General features: G+C 33.7%; 1 protein-coding gene across 1 annotated transcript; it reads right to left on the minus strand.

Annotated features, from left to right (window-relative positions):
* Nucleotides 1-13,567: 13,567 nt before the first annotated feature.
* On the minus strand, nt 13,568-17,700 carry LOC108483797 (mechanosensitive ion channel protein 6-like). Its single transcript, XM_017787382.2, has 5 exons — nt 15,375-17,700; nt 14,996-15,119; nt 14,572-14,865; nt 14,296-14,498; nt 13,568-14,113 (listed from the first exon to the last, which is right to left on the minus strand). Exons 1-5 carry the CDS (start codon nt 17,153-17,155, stop codon nt 13,825-13,827), a joined length of 2,691 nt encoding a protein of 896 aa, XP_017642871.1. The 5' UTR covers nt 17,156-17,700; the 3' UTR covers nt 13,568-13,824.
* Between the last annotated feature and the right edge of the window lie 1,325 nt (nt 17,701-19,025).

Here is a 19,025-nt window from a genome sequence, read left to right on the forward strand (position 1 = left end):
TAAAGAAACTCATGATAATCTCCTAATAAATCAATTGGAAGTCTTCAATCGTGATGGAAATCTACTTCAGAGTTGGCTTCAGTAGTGTTTTTTGAGTTGTTTTCTTGACTATTCTTTGACGACTCACTCCTATCTTCTTATTTTTGTCATAAATACGTATTAAAATGCCCAAAAAACCTAAAAGTTGTGTTTTTCTACTATTTGAAATGGCAATTCGTGAAATCAACATAGCCGTGTGAAAGAGGTCAACTGTGTGGCTCCTGTAGCTTGCTCCAATTTTTTTATTAAGCATCAAAACATGAATTTAAAGAATTAGGAGTATAAAATTCACAATCAACATTGAATAATCACCCAAAAATGCATTAAGAATGAGATTAAAATAAATTACTTTTAGCACTTATCACAAAAAGGTTATGTCAAATCACAACTTTTAACTTAGGTAGCAATGATGAATTGCTAGATGCATGGGTGGAGCCAAGGGAGGCTGGTAGGGACCCCGCCCCCCCTAAAATGGAAATTTTCACATTTAGTCCTTTTATAATTTTAAAAATCTTAAATTAATAGATGGTAAAATTACACTTTCACCCCCCCAAGATTGAGAAAAAATTGATTTAATCCTTTAAAAATAATAAAGATATAGGCTATCAAAATAGTAAAATTTCAATTTTGCTATCATAAAAATATACAATTTTATTTTGGGCCCCCCTCAAAAAATTTTCTGGTTCCGCCCTTGGCTAGATGTCACTTATTTCTTGTAATGTAAGAAATGTTCTAGTATTTCTCCCAACTTTACAATATCCCACAGGGTCATACCCTATAGTTGAAACGAATGTAATCCAAATATATTTGGTCTTATATTTAGTTGTCACATGAATTAAATTAATTTTGAATTAATTTAATTTGATAGTTAAATATAAAAATATTTTATGTACAAACTTGTTGTACACAAATAGAGAACATAGATATAATTAATATATAAATTTGATTCATACAAAATATTAATTGTATATATTTTACATAATTTATTAATAAAAACAATTATATTAATTAATTTTGGTCAAAATATAAAAGACATGGAAATTAATATTCTTTTGGAAAGAATATAATTAATATATATATATATATATGAATTTGATTAATACAAAATATTAAGTGTATATGTTTTACGAATTTATTAATATAAATAGTTATATTAATTAATTTTGGTTAAAATATAAAAGACATGGAAATTAATATTCTTTAGGACAGAGTATAATTAATATATGAATTTGATTCATATAAAATATTAATTGTATACATTTTACCAGATTTATTAATATAAACAATCATATTAATTAATTTCGTCAAAATATAAAAGACATGAAAATTAATATTATTTTGGAAATAATATAATTCATTTTTCTAACTTTTCATTAATAAGGGAATAATGCTATTCTTTTGGAAAGAATATAATTCATTTTTCTAACTTTCCATTTGCCTTCTATATTAATTAGGGAATAATCCTAGTTTTCTTTCATTAATAAGTGATATCAAAGAGGATAAAATGGTGATAATCCCTTAGTGTGTTGAGGTTACCAAATTAATAAGTTAAAAGTTCTAGCAACCGTTTTTAATTCTCTCTAAAAAGTTCAAGAGAAAGTGACTATTCATTTTTTACAAGGTGGACTTTGTAGAGGCTGAGACGTTTTCATTGTGGCTTGGAATCGACATCTAATCAACAGCATCCTTTCAACACTTTTAGTAAAGAATGTATATTTTTAACCTAATTTGTTCCTCGTACATGGACCCGTGGTTGATGACCGTAGGAATAATTTTTCTGTTACGCAACGCGGCATACCGACGATCCAACACCAACAATGCCATTGGAAATTCACTAGAGTGATTGGAAAGTAACATTTTAAATAAAATAACATTTTAATTTATTTTCCACCATTTTGGATAAACATTGTAAATAACAATTTAAGTAACAAAATCAGTAGAACTCATATTGAAAATTCATTAAGTTTAACTATAATAATATGCAAATTAAGCATACTATCAAAAGGACCGATGAAGTGGTTCAAGGTGAATACGGATGGAGCGGCTAGACAAGATGAGAAATTAGCTTCATCAGGCGGTGTGATTTGGGATTGGAATGGCCAGTGGGTCATAGTGTTTGCTGGAAGTATAGGCCCTTGTACAGCTTTGGAGGCGGAGAATGATGGTCTAAACTGGGCGAGGAAGCTTGGCCTACGAAAGGTGATTTTGGAGCTAGAAAATGCATCTGATGTTCATTTGCTTAAGAATCCAAATAGTGCTACATTGAACACTACTTCGTTGAGATCTATTGCTGGTATAAAGAATCTGAACTGGGAACTAAGATGGCCTATATTTACCGAGAGAGCAACAGAGTGGCTAATGGTTTGGCAGCAATAGCAATGGGATGTCTTTTTGGCCTACTGGTTTTTCGTGAACCGCCTCTGGAGTTGCAACAGTTTGTGCGTGATGATGATCATGGAACTTCTTGGCCAAGGCCTGTAACATAATTTATCAAAAAAAAAAAAAACCTATAACTTTGCCATCCTTCGACGAAGCGTGAGTTCTAAAGAGGTTTTTGGGTAGCACAACTCGGATTTAGTCCATGAAATATATGAAGGTGTGTAAAGATATTTCAAAATTTCAGATGTTGGATGTCAAAATTCCAATAACTCTACGTCCAATTGAAAAAGAAAATTCTTTTTCCTCTAAATGAATTGTTTAATAATTTTATTATTTTGAAAATTGTTTATAAATTTCATAATATTTTTATTTTAAATAATATTTTTATAAACTTTAATTTTTTTATTTTTTAAGAGTTTTCTTAGAATTATTGTTATTAAAAATGTTCAAATATCAAAAGATATTTTACTTATAGTTTAGGGTCAAATTAGTTATTAACCTTTTGAATTACATGTCACATCATTCTCTTGACGAAAGTTAATGGGAGAATGATTAAAACGTAATAACTCAATAATATTAGCGATTATTACATAACTTTTAAAAGTTAGATATCTAAAACGTAATTTTAAACAAAATTTAGAGATTGATAGTGTAATGTAGCCTTACAATTTCTCTATTTACTAGTATTGTCACTCGCTATGTCGAGGATTTTCAAAAAATTATATTTTTATTAATAAATATTTAAAATAATTTTAATTATTTAAATTTTATTAATTATGAAATTAAATTTATTATTTATTTAAGATTGGATACTCTTTTTTTGTAATAGTAATGGGATAGTTTAATTAGAAACTAACAGAATTGTCTTTTGAATTGGAGCAAAAAGATTGGATATTTAAACAAATTTGATCAACAACCTTAGCCGAAGGAACATGAAAAATTCGTGAACCACCCGGATTATCCTCCATTAAGCCTGCCAGAAAGTGGGATGCATAATTCGCTTCTCTTGGAATATGTCTGATGATCACATGCTAATCGCGCTTACAAAGTTCTTGAATTATAGAGACCAAGTCTCTGGTCGTTTGTCTATTGAGATCTCCAAGGACGTCTTTAACAGCTATAGCACAATCAGTCTCAACTATCACCTCTTTCCATCTGGCCTTCCAAGCAAATTGTAGTCCATCATATATGGCCCAAAGCTCAACTTACTCAACACTACACCTTCTAATATTCCTCCCGAATCCTCATAACCACTAGCCATGTTGATCCCTTGCAATAGCCTGAAGATGGGTTACGCACTTCATCAACATTCAATTTAAAAGAGTAATAAGGTGGTGGTGTCCATCTACAATCCCTGCTACGAATACTAGTGGAATCCTCAATCATGTTTACTCTCATCTTGATGCAGCTTACCCAACACCATGAAGATTGGATGAGGCTGACTGAATTTAAAGGAACATCCTGAAAAATCTTAATATTCATTTGTTTCCACAAATTCCAGTAGATAATACCAAAGAAAGATGGTCAGGCTATATCATGGAATTCCAATCCAAAAACGTTCCTTAAATTAGCCAAAATCCAGTGCTATAAAGAATATAAGAAAATTTGGGAAAAGGGATTTGATGGGAGAATTTGTTTCCAAACTTCCTTTGCTTGATGGAAATCTCTCAAAACATGGATACCCGATTCTTCAACATATCCGCAAATCGCACAAGAAGGATCCTCAGAAACACCTCTTCTACATCGCTCCAGATTTTTCATTAGGCAATCCTTAAAGACCAACTAGAGGAATTGTCAAATTCTATTAGTGTCTTAAGATTTAACTAAGTCCTAGGGAGATTTGTTATCTTGTTAGTAGGAGTAGGAGTAGGAGTTGTTATCTTGCTAGTAGAAGTAGCAATTTGAATTTTTATTGAGGTTGTTATTTGAGACTTGTATATAAGGGTTGCTTTGTTAATGAATTAAATCATCTATTTCATTCATATTTTTTCTATACTTCAATTAGTTCTTTGTTAAACCAACTGTAGTATTAGAGCTATTTTTCTTGAAGGACATGTGAGAAAAGTTTTGTGAGAGTTCTAAGAGAAAATTGAGAGATACACTTGTGAGGTTTTGAGGATAATGGAATCGGGATCAAGTAACATGTCTGCATTAGCCCCACCTGTGTTTGATGGAGAGAATTATCAAACATGGGCCGTGAGAATGCAAGCATACATGGAGAGTTGTGATTATTGGGAAGTTTTCGAGGAAGACTATGAGGTGACTCTAGTTCTCAACAATCCAACTATGAACATGATCAAAATGCATAAAGAGAGAAACACCGGGAAGGCTAAGGTAAAGGCTTGCCTTTATGCTTTGGTTTTACTAATCATATTCAATAGAATTATGGTTTCTGGATCAGTGAAGGAGATATGGGACTACCTCAAGGCTGAGTATTAAAGAGATGAGACGATCAAGAGCATGAAGGTGTTGGACTTGATCAAAAAATTTGAGAAGCTACAAATGAAGGACTTTGAGTCAATCAAAGAATATTCAGACAAGCTGATAGATATTTCCAACAAGGTAAGAGTTTTTGGGACTAATCTCTCTGATTCTAGACTGGTGTAGAAAATACTTGTCTCTGTTCCTAAAAAATATGAAGCAATAATTGCCTCTTTGGAAAACACCAAGGACTTGACTTAATTGAGAGTAGTGGAGTTGATCAGTGCTTTACAAGCATAAGAGCATAGAAGGCTAATAAGGCATAAAGGAAGCATAGAAAGAAGCATTGAAAACTAAGATGCAGCAGGGCAAAAAAGAAAAGGAACAGAACTGGAATGGGAAAAAGAGTGATTGCAATAGTGGTTCAAAAACTGTTGCAAAAAGTAATACTACTAAAAATTATAATAATTATTCTTCATGTAAGTATTGTGGAAAATAGAATCATCCCTATTTTAGGTGTTGGAGAAGGCTAAATGTGAAATGTAGAAGGTGCAAATTGATAGGGCACATTGAGAGGTTCTGCAAGGAACCGAGAAATCAATAGCAAGGTGGAGCACATGCTGTAGTAAAAGAAGAAAAGAACCATTTTTTTGTCGTCTCTTGTTTCTCATTAAGCACTTTATGTAACAGTTAGTTGATAGTGGTTGTACCAATCACATGACTTGTGATGAGAAGTTGTTTAAAGACCTTGACAGGTCATTGAAGTCAAAAGTAATGATAGGAAATGGAGAATACCTAGAAGTGAAGGGAAAAGGCATAGTAGCAATAGAGAGCTGTGCTAGAACTAAGTTGATTTTAGATGTTTTATTTGTACCTGAGATTGGTCAAAACTTGTTGAGTGTTGGGAAATTGGTAGAGAAGGGATTCAAGGTGATGTTCGAAGAGGAAAGGTGTCTGATCCTTGACTCTAGTGGCAACGAATTGTTTAGGATCAAAATGCAGAAGAAGAATTTCTCATTGAATCCATTTGAGGAGGAGCAAGTGGCACCCAAATGTTAGGAAAGAATGACATTAATGCAACAAATAATTATGAAATTGATGAAACAATGTAATGAAAAGAGATTTGAGCTTGAGATAAATCAGCAGATAATTGTATCCTGCAAGAACAACTGCAAATCAAGTGTTTTGAGAATGAGTTGCATGCAAAGGTAACTCTCTTAGAGCAGTAGTTGACATCTCTCTCTGATGATAAACTATCATCTTTTGCACATGAAATATCTGAAGAACATGCTGATGAGCTACGAAAAAAATTCTATCTCAGGAGATTGAGAATAATGTGCAATTTCAAAAAAGAATAGTAGGGTATGTTTCCAAAATCAAAAGCCGACTAAAGACGCTTCATATGCGAAAGAATTAACATCTGGAGTTGCTATTGAGTTAAAGAATTTAGTTGGTAAGTGATCGAGCATTCAATGCAAAATGCAAAATTGAAAAAGGAATTATTAACTGCAAGAAGATTTGTTAATCAAACCATAAATGGTATTAACTACAAGTATAGTGACAACAAAAGACCTTGGAAGAAGGGGCGGTACTCTGGCCACTCTCATGACTTTTTGGAGTAGCTTGTGATGATTTTGAATTATGGAATTTTGATTTAGATGGAATTACATGCTAGGAAACAAATGAAGGCAACTCTTGAAGCTACATTAGTCGAGAAGGAATTCATAGAAGGCGAATATTGAAGAAATTGGTTTATTTACAAATCAGAAGATCAAATGATAGATATTTTTTACTAAATTTTTCATGTTAGTAAATTTGAGTTTCTTAAGAATAAACTTGGTGTCTATAGCACTTGAGTCAGGAGGAGAATGCTAGTGTCTTAAGGCTACAACTATTTTTTTTTTTAAATAAGACTTAGTCCTAGGGAGATTTGTTAGCTTGTTAGTAGGAGTAGGAGTTGTTAGCTTGTTAGTAGGAGTAGCAATTTGAATTTTTTGTTGAGGTTGTTACTTGATACTTGTATATAAGGGTTGCTTTGTTAATGAATTAAATCATCCCTTTCATTCATATTTTTTCTGTACTTCAATTAGTTCTTTGCTAAACCAACAAATTCACTGAGAGCCGTCGAGACTCCAAACTAACCTCCATTTAACATCCCCAAGATTGAGTGAATTCTTTAATAGAATACTATAAGAAGACTTAATCGTATAATAACCATTAAGAGACCACCTAGATATGAGAGAATCCGGACCAACCAATGGATTCGGCATAGGGATTTCGACAATGTGAAAGATAACAATGCCATCAAGTAAACATCACAGATAGTCTCAACTCTAGTCTCCACTTGAAGAAACAATCTCATTTAAAGTTATAGAACTATCAATGAATGAAGGGTATTGACAGTAATTAAAAAGAGGGTTGAGATCTGCAAGCCAATTGTTGGTCCAGAATTTCACACATGAACCATCACCAACAAGCCAAATAAGACTTTGACAAAGAAAAGGCCAAACTTTTGTAAGCGATCTCCAAGTGAATGAACAACTACTTTTGGATATGTCCTCAGGGATAATCCCAAAAATGTTATATTTGACACAAAGGACTTTCACCCATAACACTTTCTTGTTTGGAAGGAGATTAAAACCCAACTTAAGTATGAACGATTCAATTTGCTCTTTGAGGCAACGAAGCCCAATCCCTCTGTTAGATAGAGGTTGGCAACAATCCTTCTGATTCACCAAGGATACCTTTTTGTTAGAAGTTGTACTCCTCCAAATACAAGCCCTTGCAATTTTTTCAATTTCTACACAGATACCAAGAGGTATCTTGATAGTTTGCATGAAGTAGTTGAGAATCAATAACAAAACTAATCGAGCTAGAGTAACCCTTCCTACCGTAGAAAGCAATTTTGCATTCCAATTATCAAGTTTGCATCTAATTTTATTAACAACAAAACTGAAAGTATTCTTGGTGACTTTTGTGGAATAGAGGCAAAACTAAGTAGGTACCCAAGTCATCCGAAAGGCGAAATCCAAGGATATTGCATATACTTACAGCATTGGCAGCATCAACATTTTTAGGGAATTAAATGGTAGTTTTCTGTTCATTAACTCTATGTCAGCCTTACCAAAAGTAGATAGAGCTTTATTAATTTTGTGCGCCTGATCAACCTCAGCTTCTGCAAACAGGAGTAAGTTGTCCGCAAAGAAAAGATGTGAAATGGGCGGACCATTCTTACCTAGTACGACCGGTTTCCAAGATTTTTTTGCGGCTTCTCTATGAATTAAATGGCCTAATCTATCTATGCAGAGAATGAAGATGTAAGGAGATAAAGGCCATCCTTGCCTAATACCCCTCTTAGGAATAAAGCCAAAAGAAAGACTATCATTCCACATAATTTGCATTAAACCGAAGAAAAATAGCCCATGATGACTTTAAGCAAGGCCGAAGCAAAACCAACATCAACCAAAGTGTCTTAAATAACTTCCCAACGAATTCTGTTATAAGCTTTTTCTAAATCCACCTTCATAGCCATCCACAATTTCTTCCCTTTATTTGTCTGCATGGAATGTACAATTTCCTAGGCAATGATAATATTGCCCGTAATTTGTCTTCCAACCATGAAACTCACTTGATTTTGAGCAAAAATGATGGAAAAATATGTCTGAACCGATTGGCAATGATTTTTTGTGACAACCTTATACAAGACATTGCAAAGACTTATTGGCCAAAAATGGGAGAAAGAAGTAGGATTCCTAATCTTCAGTATGAGAACCAAGAGTGTGTTATTAACAGAAGAGATGGGAATCTTATCAGAAAAAACATCACGAACCCAAGAATAAACATCCGATCCGACCATATCCCACTGACTCTAGTAAAAAAGAGCGTGAAAACCATCAGGGCCAGGAGCTTTTAAAGGACCCATACTAAACAAAGCATTTCTAACCTCTGCATTAACGGTCATGGTTAAAGAGTCCATAGTGCTAGAGTTGACTTGCGAAAAGTGACCACGTAAAGGGCAAGCATCACATGACAAATCATCCAAGGAAGAGAGAAGAGAAAAAACGAACTGCTTCATCATGCAATCTCTGATTATCATAAAACCAGTTATCCACAATTTTCAAGGCAAAAATTTATTAGAATTCTACCTTATAAGAGCTTTATTATAGAAAAACTTTGTATTACGATCCTCAAAATAGACCTAATCCATCCTCAATGTCTGCTTCCAAAGTAATTCCTCCTCATCAAGAATCTTTTCATATTCTAAATGTAACTTCGATTCAAGATTCAGAAGGTACCTGGAATATCTACGATCTAAAGTAGCTTGAACTTTACCAATATAATGGGCAATCGCTCATTTCCTTCTGATAATGTGGCCGAAAACCTCAAAATTCCACTTTTTAAAGCTTGTAGTAAAAGAAGTGAGATTGCCAATAATATCAGTATCATGTCCAAATATCATGGATGTATTTGTTAAAATCCGGATAAGAAACCCAAGATGCTAGAACCTGAAAAGGTCTCGGTTAAATAGCTTGACTGGGGCTGCAAAAAGATAAGTAAATAGGTCTGTGATCAAATTTGAGACGAGGAAGATGGAAGACAGAATCACCATAATAAAGTCGGCACCATTCATTATTACCAATTACTCGATCTAATATTTCAAAGATAGCCCCTCTTTTTCGTGTGAACTGTGGACCTTTAAACCCAAGATCCATCAACCCACTAAGGACGAAATTCTAAAATAACTTGCATCCAGAAAAAATAGGATGACCACCCCTCTTTTCATCCGAAGACAACACTGAATTGAAGTCCCCCAACAAAACCCACGGCTCGAAAATGGAATGAGCAATATGATCCAAACGGCCGCATAAAGTCTTACATTTTTGTTTGTCCGGATAACCATAAACCAACGTCACTAAAACACTTCTGGATCCCCCCTATTTACCCAGTCGGCAAAGAATAAATTGTGGATCATTAAGAATAATTTGGATCTGAACAGTATTTCTCCAACAAATACATAAACCCCCAGCATAGCCTCTAGCTTAAATTCTGTGAGAATAATCCAAGCCAATTTTAGAAATGATTCTATCTACCTTCAAACCACTGACTCGAGTTTCAAAAAATGCCGCAACATCAACATTAAATTTAGCAAAGCAATCTCTAACCACCCTAACAAACTTAGGTGATGCACACCCTTTACAGTTCCATACAAAAATACTTGGTAACATCTGACAAATCATAGAGAGAAAGACAACATCAACAGATCCACCTTAAACATCTAAGGTAGTGGTTTCAGCAATTCCACGAATTCTTGCGGAACGGTATTCGACCGGGCAAGGCGGTTATCGGAACGTTGATAAGAAGAGAGAGGGGATGAAGGCGAAGAAGATGACGTGGATGCATCTGAATCGTTGAGGATTTCATCGATGGTACGGTGAGGAACGATTGAGTTGGAATCGTCGTCGGAATCGGAGAAGTGTGAGTCAAGTAACGTGTCGAGGTCAGCTTCCATTTTGGGTAAAAGCTATGTCGTTGACACTTTAAAATTCAGCTTTATTATATAATCTCCAGTAGTGAACGTGAACAAGTTCATTGTTACCAAGAATTTCAGGCAGTGAAGGATCCCAGCTTCTTTTCGGAGATCTTAGCCATCAAGCCTTCTAAACCGATCCTGTCAACGAATTTTGTCATAGCTTTAGCAACAGAATCACGACCAAATGCCTTCACCTTGAATTTGTTGCCTGGACCCCGAAGATTGTGAGACCCGTTTTTAAAACGTTTGAGGTTTCCAATTTTCGAAGAAGATAAGGAGACAGCCAAATTCGCATCAACAGAATGAGAATTGGGATCCCAATTTTCTACAAACTTAATGACTCAATGAAATTCTGGATTCAAGGTTGTCACAACAGATTTTTCTACTAAATTACGTGAAGTGCCTTGGGTTAACAAATTTAATTCCCTACTGGAATTATCATGCGAAATAAGAATGTGGGTTTCTTTTGAATTAACGTCACCCACTATGCACAAATAAGGAGTTGGGTTTCATTCTACGGAAATGAAAGTATTAGCCCGTTGGGAATTTTTGGAACCACCAAGCCTAGAACCCATCCTTAAAGGCCCAAAACATCCTGTCTTTGAGATCCAGCAGAAACCTTGGCACTTTGCTTGGAAGACCCATTAACCATTTTGGAGGAACCAGCAGCGTTTGGGTCTACCAGGCCCAACTCCTTATCTGTTTTTTCCTGATCCAACCCCTGACCTGTAGCAACTTATTCTACAAGTGACAGTGGAACCCCAAAATCCCAAATTTGTTCATCGTTGTCCGTGGGAGTTGACCCTTCTTCATGTAAGGGGTTGTAATAAATGGCAACCCCTTTTCCTTTCAACTTTGCTGAATCAAGGGGATTGGGTTCCCCATTAATGGCTCAGTTCCCATCCCTCAAATCATGGATAACGTTAAAGCGAGATCCCATCGATCCCGTTACTTTCTTTTCTTCTCATCCAATTGCTGATTTCCGGCTAAGTATACTATTCCGTCGATTAACCACCATCCATGGCCCAAACATATCCAAATCTTTCCTGTTCTCATCTGAGATCAGATTTTCTTGGTTCATTTCCCCTAACGCTGTAACACAGTTGGGAACAGAGGAGCAGGAATCTTTAAAGTGACCAAAATGACCACAAGAAAAACAAATATTGGGAAGAGACTCATACTTAACGTGTCGAATACATCCATCAACTTTGATTTTAGAAACCAACGGATTGTTAAGGTCAAGAAAAATCGCCATACGAACAAAACGGCCCCTTTGCGCATTACCAGTGTTAACATCCAGTTTTATGACTTGCCCAATCGTCTCCCCGATGCTCTTTAAAATACTCTGCCAATACAAAAAAACCAGGAATTCCCGAAAGTCAAATCCAAGCAACCACGTTGGATGGGAATGGCTAGGAAGTGGAGAAGGATTTTGTCCATGGTTGAATACTGTCCAAAAATAATCCAAGGTCCTTCCGTGAGGGCCCGAGTATAATTCGATTCCTTTTGGAACTTCACCATGAAATAATCATTTTCCAAGTTCATAATTTTAATGGGGGTAGTTGGTTTCCAGAGGTTATAGATTTTATTCGAGAGCGTTTGGAAACCTATTTTCTTTCCCAAAAGTTTAACCACAACCGCACAAGACATACCTTGATATAAGATTTGATGAATCCTATCAGAGAAATGAATAGAGGGCAAACCATCCTTTGTTCCAGTTGTAACATCTCCATCAAGAAGTTGTAAGTCATCATTATCCTGTCCGATCACACTCTTTCCTGTATCCCTCGAAGCACCAAGCAACATGTCTTTGAAAGATACTCGTGAGTTAGCAGGCTTTTCAATACCATTAGAAATCCCAATTACGTCCACATCATTGCTACGCATACGAATTTTTTAGTGGCCTTCTCCTCCAAAGAGTTCAACGAAGAAGAAGAATAATGTTGAATATCTTCTAGTGTCGAATTCTCTCTAGGTTGGAACATTTTCTCACGCTTTTGGATACTCATTTTAAATACATGATTTAAAACTAAATACTAATAATAAACTTACTGTTTGATAAACTAAAAATTTGAGTGATGAAAAATTAAGTATTGTACATTTGTAGTGATAAATTTTTAAGTGCAAAATGTTTGGTAAATTAGTAAATATAACTATTAAATATAATTATATTTTTGATAAAAATAAATATTTGTTTTAAAAGATTATTTATTTTAATTTTAATATTATTAATATAATATTTTATATTATTTTGGATAGTTTTGGATAAAGGTAAATATAGCAATTTGAATATCTCAATTTTTTTTAACAAAATAAAATCAACTTAATATTTTTACCTTTGGTAATAAGTAGCTATTTACCTACTTATCGTATTCAACATTTTTTTTGTTAAATATTTTATATTAAATAAAAAGTTAAAATGATTATGCAATATATTTAGAGTTTTAGCGTTTGTTTGGGTGAGGAATTTGTAAAAGGGTTTATTTTTATTTTTGGTAGAAAAAAACTATATATTTTAAATTTATTTTATTAAAATTATTTATAAAATGTTACAAATATAACTGTATCCATGTTTTTATATTATTTTTTAATATAATTATTCTTATTTTATTTATTTTTAATTTATAAAATTTCAATAACTTTATTTTTCTAAATCAAATAATTCATCCAAACAAAGCAATTACAAATCCTAGCATTTTGAATTGATAAATTCTAATTTTAAAATCTCAAAAATTTTGAAATTTTTCGTCCAAACACTCTTAAAATATTAAATGTTAAAAAATTTATAATTTATTAAACACATCCTAAATCAACATGCAAATGGATTTGGGATTGAATATTTTAAATATATAATTTTAAAATAAATTAAATTATTTTTAAACTTTTTATATAATTAGTCAGTTGAGAATAATAATAAATCAATTGGTGAGTTAACATGTAGAACAAACAATTTAAATATATAATTTAAAAACAATAATCAAACTAAAATAAATTTTAGAATTTGATGTCTTAGAAATCAGAATAATACAAATTGAGATACAACACAAATACGACATAAAACAAAAATAAAAATAAAAATTAACATATATATGATAAGATACATATAAAATAAATTATTAATATATAATAATGTATAAACGAAGATAAGCACATAATGTTCTTTTTTCTTCTCTCTTTTTTCTCTCCCAGACTCCCAAATTATAAGAAAAAATAAAACCAATGTATCTTTTATATATATATATAGACATGCAACAGGACTAAACCGGGTTCAACAACAGCAATTTAAGTCAGAAAAGAAAACATGAGCATTAAGACTCATCCGGTAAATCAGACTTTTTTCAATCTACCAAAAGGATCCAACTTATCTATATATAACTAATTTGGCATCTAATCATCTAATTGAAAACATCCTCTCCCTGTAGCCTAAACCATATCCAATATCAAAAAGACTTTGTTCAACTGGCAGGTCCACTCCAATTCGGAGGAAGTCGGTCCGATGCCGCGGGGGGCATGCTACAGACGTTGATGTTGATGGGGTACAGACGGTATTTAATATCCAAATCGTTGAAAATCTTAACTAGCTCTTCGATCAAGAGAGCCCTTCTTATAAACCTCTCTCCCATGTCTTGGTGGTTCATTCTATGTGTCACCCATATTGCTATCCTTACTCGATTCAACTCTTCAAGCTCCTTAAATATAATCATCGTATCTTGATACCAGTGGTCACTCTTGTGCTCGATGTAGCTGCAGTAAGAAACGATTAAATCGAATCAGACATGTATAATGCATTTCACTAGTGCTAATGCTCGCCGCATAGGACAGTATACTCAACTAGACAATATGCTCATACAATGTACTATTGAGGTGACCGCGCAACAGCAAAATGCAATATGTTTTAACTACGAAGACTTCTTTTTTCTACTCACCTCATTATCCTCTGCTTCATGAGACCGATCTTTTCAGCAGGAGTTTTCACATGAATACAGAATTCAACTATCTCTAACATGTCAGGGCTACGGTAGTAGTTATGTATGGCCTTAGTAGCCAGGACGCTGTTTGGGATTATGATCTTCTGGTTATCATATCTTAGGAAAACAGTAGTCAAGATGTTCATTTCCTCCACGATCATCTGACAATTTGAATGAACATTAAGATAAAAGAGAAGAAACAGAAACAAGGATTCATGTGGTTGTTAAAAGTACCTGAATTCCATCGATTTCACACCGGTCACCCACATCAAACGGGTGCATAACGAACAAGAATATAATAGCTTCAAATATCGTCTTGCAAGTGTTTCCAAATATGAATGCAACTAGAAGCAGTTGAGAGCTAATGAAAACAAGGACTTTGCTGGAGGCGATTTCAAGTATGAGGAGCCATATAACCAATATGATGATGCCGACCAAAACGTTTACCATCCGATGAAGCTTGTTTACAGCTGTTTTGGTATCATTCAGTGTCAAGGCAAGTGCCCTTCGTTCTCTAAAAGCATTGACCTAAAAGGTTGAAATACATCAGCTTTACAAAGTAAATCTTAAGCTTCTACCTGCAACTTCTATTAAGTTCTACTTTCTATTATGTTAGAAGTAAAATCATACTGCAAAGAATGGTTTCTCCAATTCTTACCACCCAATTCTTGAGGGCTTTCTTGCTAATTCTCTTGCTTTCAGATGCTTCTTCAAAGAAGCTCATAGTCTTCAAGGCCTCATCTTCTTGCAGAAAACGTTCAATGTCCTCCAAATAGATGAATCTAAGAAGATCATTATTAGCGGTAAGACGATAAGAAAGCCTCATTGGTGCATGTGCTCATAAGAACACAAGCCAAACAATTAATAACATGAAAACCTGCAACTAATTCGGTCAAATTTAGTGATTGTAACATGTTTTACGATCAAACCATAAGCTTTCATGGCTAAACTAGCAGCCCTTGAAAGTTCAATGATAAACACCACACTCCACATACATGCATAATATATTGCAGAATAAATGAGATTCATGGACTTACCTGGATCCCGGCTTAGCAACATTCTCAAAGATTTTCCTTGCTGCAGCTTTTGCCTCGTATTCATTTCTAATTTGATTCGCAGACTCGTCTTCGAAAGCTGAACCATGGATCTGCTCATCTAAAGTGGAAAGAGCTCCATGGCGGATTATGTGCACTAACCTTTTCATGTTCCAAGCAGAGACATTTTTAGTATTCAGTTTGTGCAAGTGATCAATTGTAATCCCCTTATCATCCTTCTCTCCCTTTCCTGCCGAAAAGGCAGGGGAAAGCAGAGGGCTTTTTCCTCGAGGAGTTTTCTGGATTCGTCCACTCCCTGTCTGTTTCCCAGAATAGGGCGATGAAACGGTGGATGTTTTGAGACCAGGGGGAATGGTAGCACCAGCTTTCTGTAAGTTCATAACTTCATTCGTGATCTTCTCTTCTTCCTCCTCTGCCCTTCGAATTTCGATCAAAGGAGGACCCGAAAGTGTCTCGATCACATACTGATTGAACAAGGAATCCTGGATTCGATCAAAAAAAGTGCTCACGTGGAAAGATGATGCTAATACCTTGACCAAAAGGGTCTTCACTAGCCACAACAATACACCAACCAATAGACAAACCAAAATTTTAGTCACATATCCAAGGAATTTACTCTTTGTTTCCTTTTGAACTTTCTTATCAAACAAGTAATGCCAAGCAATCAAAACCAGTCCTAACCACAAGCAATTTCTAACCGGTTTCCTCACTCCATAAACAAAATACAATACCCTTTTCCTCAAAAGAAAATTCCTCTCTATAAAAAACACAATTATCCTTATAATCCACCCAGAAACCAACCTACCACATATTAAAACCAATACCAAAACTTCCCATTTCCACAACATGAGGCTCCATAAACTTTTCTTTCTTAAATAAGGAATTGTAAGACTACAAACTAAACCAGCAATTATCAAAATCAAACTTAACCATTCAAGCAAAACCAAAACACTTAACTTGTTTTTCTTGTACTCATCAGGCAAATCTTCTTCAAGCAATGGATCATCCTCTTCTTCCTCCATGCTTTTCCCTAGAACCCCAGATCTCATTATCTGTCTTGACTTCCCTGCTCCAGATTTGGCTGACTTTGGCTCCCCTTTTTCCGGTGTGGGAGGATCCATCAACCTGGACTTTGTTTTGGTTATTAACAAGCTTGATTTCCTTTGAAAAGAACGACCTTCACTTCTTTTAGAAGAAGAGTTTGAGCTACACTTTACAACCCCATCACTCTCTTCTTTTGTTGGAGATGGTGAGCCTTTACTTTGTCTTCTTCTTACAGGGTTGTTTTCAAAAGACACCCTGGGAAAAGCAGCTGCCGAAGGCGACGGTGCCGGTGATGGTGATTCGGCTACTGTAGGCAGTATACCGCCGCGATGAGGTGGTTCTTGTTGAAGTTCTTCCATTTCCAAATCCATATCCAATGAGAACTCACCTGAAGCTTTTTGTTTATGCAAAAACTGACCGATCAACTTCGATGGTGGATCTTCGGTGGCTGCCTGTTTGCTTGGCATGAAATCAAAGCCTTCACTTTCCCTATTACTATTATTACCACTACTGCCAGCACCATTCATATTCACATTCGCTTCATTCCAGTTCCCTTCGATTTTCCCATTGTCGTTCCAAAAATCATAGCTAGACTCTCTCCAAATCTTACCTCCATCGGCGGCGGTGACTGCTCCGCCGTAAACAGGAGTACCACCGTCATTGCTTCTGTCATCAATCTTCAAGATGATTTCTTTCCGGTCACCCGAATTAACGGTCATGGTTTTGCTGATCTTAAGCCAGACAAACAATCATGTAACGTGAAGAAAAGAAAAAAGAAATTAGAAAAAGTGGGGTAGGAAAGATTTAACGATTCAGACAGTTTTGAGTTAAAAAAAATGCGAACTTTTGTGTTGGGGGGGTGAAAAGAAAAGTACGAGGTGCTGTTTGATTCCTGAGAAAGTGCAAGAAAATCTAATCTTTTTCCCCTTTAGTTTTTCCTTGTCGATGACGCGTGTCGTTAATCAGAGCGTGAAGGAGTGGAAAAGATGAAGATTTTTTTTTAAAGACCATGAACGCAGAGAAAGAAGAAACACAACATGTGGCTGCACACAGCACGAAAACATATATATAATGTATATGTAAAGTTAAGTTTAGAAAAGGAATATGCAAGAACTATATTCAAATTTAGTGAAGAAAAAATGGACATTAAATAATCCATGCTTATATACAACAACGCTCTCCTTGAAGGTTAAATGACAAGGAGCCGGCATTTATTAGAATTTGTTAACAGAGTATTAAATGGAAATATTGTATTTGTATGATTAGAAAGTGTATTTACGATAATTAATAGTTATTATAATGATTTTGATAAGGACTGCGTAAGATTATTTTCTTAAACATATATAATGATTTTTTAATAAAATAATATCCGCCGTGGTGTAGAGTCTGAATTAAATTGTATATTTTTTCTATAATAAAATATAATTTCATCATTTTAATAGTCTATATCTTTATAATTTTTAAATTATTAAATTATTTTTTATTATTTTAAAAGGTAAAGTATAATTTTACTATTATTATTTTAAAATTTTATAAATTATAAAATGCTTAAATTAATTTTTACCATTTTAGGGTTATGGCCCGCCACTGAATATAGATATCATTCCTAATAATTAGGATGTAATCGAATGAATTAACTTACACAGTAGAAAATTAATAAAGTTTTACATTTTCTCATAATATTTTTATTATTGATATTTTAATAATTTTAGTAGTTGAATTTATAAATATAATTATATTTTTTATACATTTAAAATTTCAAATCAATTTAGTATTTTTATCATATCATTCTAAAATATTATCTATATTGATATATATATATATATATATATATATAAATATATATTTAACAATTGAAAGTTTTTATGTAAAATAAAATGTTATAAAATATTTACTCCAAACTTAAGAGGCATGATCTACATGAAATATGATGGTTAAATTATTAAAATATCAATTATAAAATATTTATGAAACCATATTAATTTTATATCGGTATCGATAGATCCTCCCAAGTTAAAATAGTGAAAATTTTAGACTTAAACTTCAATAATTTTGGCATTCATGGTTTGAATTTGGTTTGGCATAATGATAAATTTAGTCTTCAACATTTATATATTTTTTAGCTAAATTTGGCCCTCGAACTTTTAAAAAGAGTTGAATTTGACCATTAACTTTTCAAAAAAAAGTCGAATTATTTTTTTTCCAAAAAAATGAAGTTAATTTTTTAAATACAACAACCTAAATGGCCACCCATGTGTACTTCATGCTATTTTTATTTTTATTTTTTGAATATATTTATAATTTTAAATTGTTTATTGACGTGACATATAAGACAAATAATTTCATGTTAGCATGAAACACACACGAATTGTCATGTGAGTTGTCGCGTCAATATTATTAAAACTTACCTTAAAAACATTGTTAAAAATAAATGTTTTAGTCCATACTAGATTTCTTACTCGTGCAATACACGGGCCAAATAAATTTTATAAAAATAGTATTTTATAGATTTAAGTTTTAATTGTATTGTAGTTTATTATATTTATGATAATATTTAATTTTATTAAAGTTACGTCCAAAAATTATTAA

Source organism: Gossypium arboreum, chromosome 5, assembly GCF_025698485.1.
Source record: "Gossypium arboreum isolate Shixiya-1 chromosome 5, ASM2569848v2, whole genome shotgun sequence".
In the NCBI taxonomy this organism is placed as follows: domain Eukaryota; kingdom Viridiplantae; phylum Streptophyta; class Magnoliopsida; order Malvales; family Malvaceae; genus Gossypium; species Gossypium arboreum.

Coding starts and splice junctions, on each gene's coding strand:
- LOC108483797 (XM_017787382.2), bottom strand. CDS start 17,155: ATGACCGTTAATTCGGGTGACCGGAAAGAAATCATCTTGAAGATTGAT. Junction 15,120..15,374: donor GTTGCTAAGCCGGGATCCAG/GTAAGTCCATGA, acceptor TGATCTTCTTAG/ATTCATCTATTTGGAGGACA. Junction 14,499..14,571: donor GTGAAATCGATGGAATTCAG/GTACTTTTAACA, acceptor TCAAATTGTCAG/ATGATCGTGGAGGAAATGAA.